The sequence below is a fragment of the Phoenix dactylifera genome, chromosome 1, assembly GCF_009389715.1.
Source record: "Phoenix dactylifera cultivar Barhee BC4 chromosome 1, palm_55x_up_171113_PBpolish2nd_filt_p, whole genome shotgun sequence".
NCBI lineage: Eukaryota > Viridiplantae > Streptophyta > Magnoliopsida > Arecales > Arecaceae > Phoenix > Phoenix dactylifera.
In genome coordinates this window covers 27,566,416-27,576,107 of record NC_052392.1, presented here as the reverse complement: position 1 = coordinate 27,576,107, position 9,692 = coordinate 27,566,416, and the positions used below count along the sequence as shown (strand labels likewise).

Here is a 9,692-nt window from a genome sequence, read left to right as displayed (position 1 = left end):
GGCATTGAGGCAACTCTCGAAAATGAAATGACGGTTTAATGGGATGGAAGGATATTTTGGAAAGACTAATGAGGGTTCAAGACATGGCAGAATAATTTCCACAACATGAAAGAAAAAATAACTTGTATTTGGTTAAAATTTTCAAAAAAATAAATAACCCAATCAAATATTAAAAAAATCTTGCTTAAAATAAATAACTTGTATTTTGGCTAAAAATTAAAATATTTTAAAAAATACATGGGCTTTTAGATAAGATAGATAACTTTTTTATTAAGAGTAAAACAGATACTTTATACAACTTCCTTAGTTATTTTGAAATATACCATCTTTCCATAACCAACCACATACACAAAACCTACTCTCCCCAAAAAAATATTTCAATAAAAAAAAAATTCCGCAAAACAAACAAATCCTTCATAATCCCTAATGTTTAACCTCAAATAGTCTGCATAACTTTAAACCCATGTGGATGATTTTAACCTCTATCAAGATTTACTACAATAACGCCTTAACCAAAACCCATATCAGAGGACCAGCCAAAAAAAAATCGAAGGAGAACAATTTTGCAACATGGACGTTAAAAGGACCAAGAACAAGTTCAAACGGCCAACCTCCTGGGATTTGGGAAGGACTACCTTGCCCCTTAAATAGAGGGTCAATGTGGCATTTAAGAATTCAGAATGATAGCTGTATGCAAAAGAGAAACTAAGAAGCTTCCAGTGACAGAGTAATAATATGTGCTCATACAGAATAATCTGCAGACATAAACCACTATGGACAAAACTTGCATCCTGTTTTCCAAATCTCCTGGCTGCAAGTGTCTTGCATAATCCAAATTCAACAAGGGCCAAGACATGCGCAAACAGTTTCCAGCAACTGCTAAATTAGTTCTATCCTGATAAACAAAAAATGGCTCTGCCATACACAGCACAGCCACCTTAGCAAAAAAACATGGAATTGCACACCTTTTCATGCAGCCTGGGTAACTCTGGAACAGAGTAACCCCCAGCTGCTGAGAATCCACCATGGCTTGAAGAAGTATCGGACATGTCGTCGAACTTGATAAACTGACTCAGCTGCGTCGCCGCTAGGTGGGCATAGCAAACGGGTGCAACTGGGAGAAATGCAACACTTCGGGTGTGAATATTTTGAAACCAATCATGCATTCATATATCAAGACACTTTTTCAAAAAAAGGTAATGTAGGACAAATATGTAAGCCACAGAGATCAGTAATCTCAGTACCTAGTAAAGATCAATCTCAGTCAGAAATAGCATATCAGAGAGATGATTTAGGAGTCCACAGTAATATATATATATATATATATATATATATATATATAGGTTCAAAACTCAGTTCACCAAGAATTAGTGCAAAGGCTTACCTACAGAAATGGCAGTTGTGCTCCTCTGGTAACTGAACAGTTGCCAAAATTTGTATCAGTCAAAAACATCAATTTTGTATAATAGAGCAGTCAATAAGCAAATTTTCAGACACAAACACGTACACATAGGAAAGCGAGTGTACAAGATCCTGCAGATCATCAGCTGTGAAACCAATCTCGTCATGAAGAACATGATAATGAGTTGGCCTAGTGGTACCCTGTGCGATAATTTTGGTTCAAGAAAAGGAAAACCGTTATATTACAAAGATAAATCATAAGCTTCCACAAATTTTATATGTACATGTGAGAAGATTAATCATCAATAGCAAAATGACAAGGACAAATTTATCAAAAAAGAGAACATAATAATGTATCCCCAAAATATTATTAGAATTACAAAAGGTCGACAAAGCAAAACAAGATACCAAAATTAAACAGTCATTAGCAGTAGATCCATAAGAATATATAGCCAAACCAAGCATTAAGACGTGCAGAAATCTTACAATCATCCCTGCATGTGAACACATGTAGAAATCATAGTTTCGTGGATGGCATATTTTGGTATCAACTACTGTGCCTGTACATTGAAAAAGAAAGCAAAATGTAAGTGTATCATGTTTCAAGGATCTTGGAGGTTTCAACCACTGAAAACTCAAAGTAGATTGTGAAATTAAATACTACAGTTCAAGCTTAAATAGGCATACCAGGTGGAACATTCTCTTGAGGGTTATTAGCTTGGAAAAACTTTGTGTGATGATTTTTCTGAGCAATTATCACAGTGAACTTAGGAGACCACTGTTCATCAAGATTCTTGCAAGCCTTAAATAATAAAACAGAAAATGCCAACATAAGGACCTTTGAAAAGAAATCAAGGTAAATCTGACATAGTTTGCCCTGCAAAAGAAAACAAGTTGTGCAACTATGTACCTCAATAATTTGATCCAGCTCGATGTTTAAGACCTGATTAAACTGCGACTCACTTACTCCATCCCTAAAATCCAACTACTGACTTTAGGTAGAATTAAGTGGACAACAATGAAACCAAGCACATTTATGGTTAAAAAAAGATATAATTGCAAAGGTGCAACCACAACCACATATAATCAAGAAAAAGTAGAACTGGAAAAATCAGCTAAAATTTTCTGCAAATCTGATTTACAATAATTATGCAAGAAAACCAAAACGCAATGCTCTCACTTTACACCAAATGTCACCTTGACCATCTTTTACAACTTAGGAGTTAAATTAGTAGTTCTTGCAAATCAGTGAAAAGATGACATGATAGATCAATCAGAACAAAGCAAGAAAGGTTACTATAGGTAGCAATCAACAGAGATAAACAAATGATATCCATAAAATGATAGTAAAATTCAATGATCATAACATTGCATTCAACCAGGTTAAAAAAAAGACAGGACTTTGGGACAACCTCGGCAAAAAAGCATACCTGAAAATAATAATTTGTTCAGGCTTTCTTTTCGCAGAACTGGTGTAAAAATCAATCAGCAGTTCCCTTTAGTTATCAAATGAAATCAAGTGAGCAATCGAATAAATCATGTCAGCAGATAATACTGATGTAAAATTTAAAAAAAAAAATTGAAAGACAGATAATGGCCATCATGTTTCGTATAGGATATTTTTTTTAACATCAAGGCAACAAATTAGATTTCATAAATAAAAATCAGAGACATCTGAAACTCAACAGCCTACAAGAAAAGACATAAGCCATCACTATAACCTAGGATCCTACCGAATTATGCCTTCATCATCACCATCTGTTGAAGGCTTAAACAAGTTGTCTATCATTTCAACTTTCGGCGACTGGGTCCGCACAGAAGCTCTATATTTAGAAATGCGTGGCCACTGTCGCGAACTTACGACCTAACGAGAACAACAAAAATAAATCACGATTAGTAAATGAACAAGAACTAGCAAAAACAAGGACCAGGCATTTAAAGAAGCTTACTCAAATGGAAATAGCAGTAAAGCAACAAGTATTGCACTATTCAATTAAAAGGCTATCACTCCGAACCCTGAGAAAAACTTAGCAAACAAAGTTCAGGTTATGCGCATCATACCGCAGCAATCGAGGGAACATCAGATCGACCAGGTGAGCCATGTGAAACATCCATACCCAAAATAATGGTGGGAGTCTTGGAAACAAATGGAATAGTTGGAGAATCTTCAATTTGCAGTAAAGAGTTCATTCCACCAAGCTGTCATGGCAAGATGCACCAATAAGCAAAGACAGGAAACATTGGTACAATGAGAAAAACAAGTCCCAATGTAGAGAGCACCCGCAAATCCACCTTGGCATTAATCTTCAGCAAAACATTGGTCAAGTACTGATCATTGACTCTAGTTGGGGCAATGCATTGCGTGACAATTCCAAATTCAGAAAGACACTTTCTCTTCCAAGGACCTAACATGTTTATTAGTTCATCCACATAAATGCAAGAACAAATATAAATCAAACAGCACAGCAGAAATATATAAGCATGAAACAAACCATAAACATCAGAGTTTTTCCTTTCCGACAAAAGGCATAGAAGGAACCGTGGGGCTCCAGGAAGTTTTGACTTGATCCTTTCAAACATATCCTCCACTCTTGCAGCAGGCAGAGCCCTCCGCATGGAAGGATTTTCTTCAAACACATCAAAGGGTTGATCTATGTCCTACAGAAGCAAGTTGTTAGCGAACAACAACTTAGTCATAAAAGCACGTCTAATTTGAAAACAGCAAATGTTGAAAAAAATAGACCTACAATTCCTTTCATGCTTCCGCATTTGATCAGGTCCCTTACGAGATTCCGTATGTCACAACGAGCAGAAAAATTCACAACAGCCCATCGATCCACTGTCGTGGGCTCAATCAGTTTCTGCACATAAAGAAATATCATCATTAGGTTTACCAGACCAAAACAGGGAGAAAAGTACAGCACAATATTGCCGCAAATATCACTTTGTTGTTGAAGTTCCATCTCCCTTTCATTGGAATAAAGATGTCACCATTGCCAACTTTCAACTGCATCAAAAAGTTTTGCAGAACTTTAGCCATTAACACCACAACTAGCAGCCAAGCAAAAAGGATAAAAAAAATGAAAAATTGATCTCCAAATACTGCAACGCCCATGAACCTTAGGGGCAGGCAAAATACGACCATCCACTTGAGTGAACTGGGTATTTATAGAAACACCACACGCCCGCAACATTGGATCGGCATCATAATTGTTGTATTTTAAAGCCTACATGAAAAAAGAGTTACAAACGAGTCATCTGTACATAGCTTATGTGGCTTCAAGAAACCAAATGTCGCACAGGATATTTAAAAAAAAAGAATACCCCTGTTAAAACATCCATCCTCTCTTTAGGTTTTTGCCTTGATTTTTCCACAAGTGAAGCTCTTTGAAGATTCGTTAATGCCTTTGTATACCGTTGCAATGATACTAAGGTGCAGAGCTAGGAATTTAAAGAAGCAAACAAAATTCTATAAGCATCATAGAGAAAGATATTCATTGAATAGCAATTGAACAGCAATTAAGAGAGCTAGTTCCACATACCTCAATAGGAAAGTAAGTGGGGCGCTTTGGTTTACCAACATTAATGCATGGCAGATCAGCAGAATACCTTAGCTCTATATGACGATACTTGACAAAATACTCATAGACTGTTATTTCTGTTGTATGAATATCATCACCATTCCCACCACTCCTCTGCTTTAGTACAAACCTATACAGTTAAAATAATAAAATTAATGGACACTATATAGAATCAAACATCATAAAATAGTGATTTACTGATCACCAACCTGAAAAACATGCAGCAAAACAACAAAAAGATGAGCTGATAAAATTTAACAGCAAAGTACACCAGAGCAGAGTCATATGAGATGACCATACAAGTATGCCAGAAATTTCAAACCATTAACAAAATGGAGGCAAAAGGTATTCAGAAATGATAGATAAAGTATAAATGTATTAGTGCAGAACAAAATATTGATATGAAGATGCCAAGAAAAAAGGATTACTTTTGCTGGTCGCAAGGTAAGTCACTCAAACCAACGATCTTAAATTCAGAATTTGATGGACCTGCCTTTATCCTCAAATTTTTAAGCATCCGCTTAGCCTGTTAATATACCAAACATCAGATCCATGTGTCAGTAATAACACAATAATTTTTGCCACATCTCTCTTTAATCATTTAAATTATCAATATACATTTACTATGATAAAAGAGGGGAAAGGCATCAAAACAACATGCAGTAACAGCTTACTTTGGCCCAGTCTATGCTATAGGGATCCCTAACATTTTGGTTGGCGATTAGAAAATCAATTACTGGCCCTGGTTTGACAATCATGGTAGTTGAGACATCTGCACAGCAAGGAAAAAATTACCTTGAGACAACTTCGCAGATCAATAGAATGATCATGATGATATAAATAGAAAACTTCACCCAACCAGTGCAAGTTTGTTCATGGGAATGTCACAAGAGCAATTATATATTGCAGTTACAAAAAAAATAAAGGCATACCAATGTTTAACGATAGGCCACCTTGCGCAGGCCGAAAGCTGGAGTGAAAACCCCGACATCCCAAGACACCACCACCAATTTCAGTAAAATTTGAAGGATTGTTTTGAAAAAAGGACTGGCGCACAAGAAGGCACCCCCTACAAAAAAGCAGAAGAATGAGGACAAAATCATCAGAAAGGTAGCTTGTTTACTTATTCCACGATTCTCAGCCTTGAAAGATTAAAACATAAACAAATAAACTTACTGCTTTGCTGAATGCTGCCTTAAAATGATATCGAGAACCCGCAAAGCTTCTTGACAGTTTTCTGTCTCTTGACCCTTTAGAGCCATAGCAATGGACTGCATAGGTATCTTAGCAGCGAAACTAAGTTCAACTTTAAAAGTCTTCGCGTGATATGGACGCCTCTGTCGCTTGCGGTCACTTTCACTAGGGCTGTCATGTCCTCCTGGGCTTCCATTGCCAGTTCTATATTGGAGAATAAAGCAGAACATGGTTGTAAGTTATCTTAAGGAATACAATTAAGACAAATAAAGCAATACAAGCAGCAAAAAGCATAGATTAACAGCAAATTACCTGCCCGAGGACATGTCCTCAAGCACAACAGTAAACTCATTGTTCACTTGAGGAAGGGCACCTATGGTGAACAGACTTTTTTCTCCATCATATGCAAAATCCTTGTTTCCCAGCTCAGTGTCGTAAGTCTGCTGCAATTTGTCAATTACCCTTCTACCAATACCCTTCCCATCAACAGGACGATCGTCTTCATATTTTAAGGAAACCTGTTCACAAGTAGATTGAATACAACCACGCAACCAAGATATCATAAAACCTGTTCGTATCAACCAAGATAGACATAAAGAGACAAAACAGGGGACAAGCATGCATACACTGTAATGATAGAAGTAGTCATCTACATTTCGAACAGCAACTCTGAAATGATTGGTTAAGAGGTTAATCGGCTGCCCTCTCCTTGCAAGGCCAGGTCTTGCCACTGGCACCCTCTTAGGCTTTGCTGCCTTTTTTGGAGGGGAACTTTGTCCAGGGTCAGCTTTGATTGGAACAACATTTGGAGGTACCTCAGGGGGAGGCGGAGGCAGAACATCAGTCGTATCAGATTCAGGGTCAAACCCCCCACGGGACTCCATCTCCTATTCCAAGTGGGAAAATTTGATATCTACAAAATGAATTTACAAGTATACAGGTGCAGCAAAACTGAAATCCAGAACTACATGTTTGCTTAGCAAAAAAGATTGACTAGTCAAATGGCAATGCTTGGACATAAAACCATCCAAGAGCAGGATAAATGACAAGCACCTGCATCAAACGGAATCTCTAACTAAAAATTAAAAACAGAAACCAAAAGTATAAACCATATCAAACCACAATAACATGAAGCTAGATCTTCATCAAACATGCCCCATCAAACAGCAAATAAGCAAACATCTTTCAAAATTTACATCGCATCAGGTAACACAAAATAGACATGATAGAAAATATAACAGTGACTAAATATACAAAACAAATACAAAATACATTCAAAGTAGTAGACAAATAGAGAATAATCTTTATCTTGCAAAAATATATATACAAATATTATTTTTCATACGTTCCAAGAAGGAGATGCAAAACTTAAATCCTGTCGTTATAGAATCACATATCAGAGTATAGGACTTCTACTCATTAGTAAAGCATTATACCATCAATTCTAGGTCTTTTTGTCCAAATGACTACTCATATTTGCCGCAACCCAGCACAAAACATAGCAACTTGTACTGCAGTAAATACTCCATACTGTCATGAATAAGCATACCACCTCCAGTAAATATACTCCACACTAGCTCTAGAGGATATTACATAATTATATTATATTGCACATGGTCCACCAACTTACACATGTGTAGCTTCTATAACTGGGTTGGGAAAAAAACATGATGCCCAATTTACAAGTCTTGGTGAACAATAAGCAAGCGTCTACATGGTCTTAATGAACAATAGCTCCTCCAGTAAACATACTACGTATGCAATCACTCCACAAGATATGATAATAATAATAATACAGTAGATTTTATAACTTGGGGGGGGGGGGGGGGGGGGGGGGGGGGGGGGGGAGGGGGGGGGGGGGGGGGGGGGGGGGGGGGAGGGGGGGAGAACATGATAGAAAAGGGCCTCCTTGCAAAAGCATAACCAGGCCTTGAATACCAGCTCTATGATTATTAATGCCGGAGCTAATAAGCTCAAACATGATGAATATCACATTTCACATACGCGGCATAAGAAGGCATGCACAATACCCCTGTCCCCTAATGTGACCCTGTCGTTCAGCTAATTTACAGGGTACGAACAGGGTAGTTGTTGCGCGCGCACTAGTCTCGTGAATAGCATTGTCCAAACTTGCTGCCTCCACCACCCTCAACATCAAAAAAATTCCAGCTTAACAATGTGAAAAATATAACACAACCACAAAACTTAAAGCAGTAACAACTGAAATAAACATCGCAAAATAGGCACAAATAGATTCAAACAAGAGATGAACCATAAGTCCCCTAACCAGATCAACAATCAGAGAGACATTAAGAAGCGGCACAGCAAAATACCTTTAGAAAGTGAGGATGTCATATAAATCCACAGAAACAGAAATGAAACATGCATGAAAACAAGATCCTTAGAAATGATGGGGAAAAAAAAAAGATGAACCTCTTCACAACTAAAGAATCAAACCTATAGAGAAAGAACATTCTCCAAAACTGTAAAGACTTCACACCAGCACACATTCAAGTCTACACGAACTAGAGTACCGAAGAAAAAAAAAGAGAGACACCAAAGCCATGATAACACAGCAAATCTTACCAAACAACACCTGCATTACAGAGAATCTAAGCAAAAACCGAGCAAAAAAAAAAGGATTCAGATGGAAACCACTTTACCTTCCAAGTATTCCCTCTTCAAAACCTCACAATCTCCACCAACTCCGTTTCCTCTTCGGCAACCCTTCATAAACCACAAAAACACAAATTTTAAAATAAATAAAAAAAAGTAGAACGACAAAATAAAAAAATACCCCAAAAACGGACCAGAAACCCTAAAGGATTTCAACCAAAGACAACAAAGAACAAATAAAAAAGAAATTTGACCAAAAAATTAGTCTACGCCGTACAACAAGCCACCTGAACCCTAATTTTTCATTTCAGAGAAGAGAGCGGCAAACCCAGCTTACCCCAAAGAGAAGTAGAAAAAAGATGAACAAGACCTCCTCTTCCTACTCTCTCTCTTTAGTACTCTCTTTGCTGCCTCCCACCCCCGCCCCCCCCTTTCGCCTTCTAAAACTGCAATACATCCACACCGCATAAAAACTGTATACGACAGACATCAATCGCCGTCCACGTGTACCCTCCGCGCACTTTTTCTTGCTGACGGACGAAACGTGTTTTACCGCACAGAAAGTTTCTTACGGGGGTTTATTGGAATCGGTTCGCACTGAAAGCTGCCGTCCGAGCCCTCCGGCCCACGTGTCAGACAGCGCCCTTTTTTCGAATTTCCCAAAATACACCTCCGTCACCTCTTAACAGCCTTGCCCTCGCCTCCTCTGTCGTCGTCCCTTAGTACTCTGCGCCCCTGGCTCCTACGATTCCCCCAACTACACGGTCGTGATCTCGCAAGACAGGGCCAAGAGACGATCTCGACCGTAGAATCGGTGGATCCCACCTTGAGGACGTTGACATGACAGGCGCTGTCGTCACGGCGAGTTGCGCACGCCTTACCGTCGCCTTAGGGGACGGG

General features: G+C 38.2%; 1 protein-coding gene across 5 annotated transcripts; it reads right to left on the bottom strand.

The window, feature by feature from the left end:
- Positions 1-681: 681 nt before the first annotated feature.
- Positions 682-9,200, bottom strand: LOC103718345 (protein argonaute 4B-like). 5 transcript variants are annotated; one of them, XM_008807123.4, is made up of 24 exons: positions 9,130-9,198; positions 8,840-8,903; positions 6,803-7,063; positions 6,489-6,694; positions 6,159-6,380; positions 5,915-6,051; positions 5,657-5,754; positions 5,411-5,508; positions 4,944-5,112; positions 4,726-4,842; positions 4,521-4,628; positions 4,346-4,408; positions 4,149-4,262; positions 3,894-4,059; positions 3,694-3,806; positions 3,463-3,600; positions 3,135-3,265; positions 2,832-2,897; positions 2,312-2,375; positions 2,089-2,203; positions 1,888-1,961; positions 1,508-1,602; positions 1,385-1,416; positions 682-1,114 (listed from the first exon to the last, which is right to left on the bottom strand). In XM_008807123.4, exons 3-24 carry the CDS (start codon positions 7,058-7,060, stop codon positions 939-941), a joined length of 2,760 nt encoding a protein of 919 aa, XP_008805345.1. In that variant the 5' UTR covers positions 7,061-7,063; positions 8,840-8,903; positions 9,130-9,198; the 3' UTR covers positions 682-938. The 5 variants fall into 5 exon arrangements, with proteins under 5 accessions (XP_008805345.1, XP_008805343.1, XP_026664757.1 ...); XM_008807121.4 differs by having other exon boundaries at positions 6,803-7,089; positions 9,130-9,197; XM_026808956.2 differs by lacking the exon at positions 9,130-9,198 and adding an exon at positions 9,080-9,129.
- Positions 9,201-9,692: the final 492 nt, after the last annotated feature.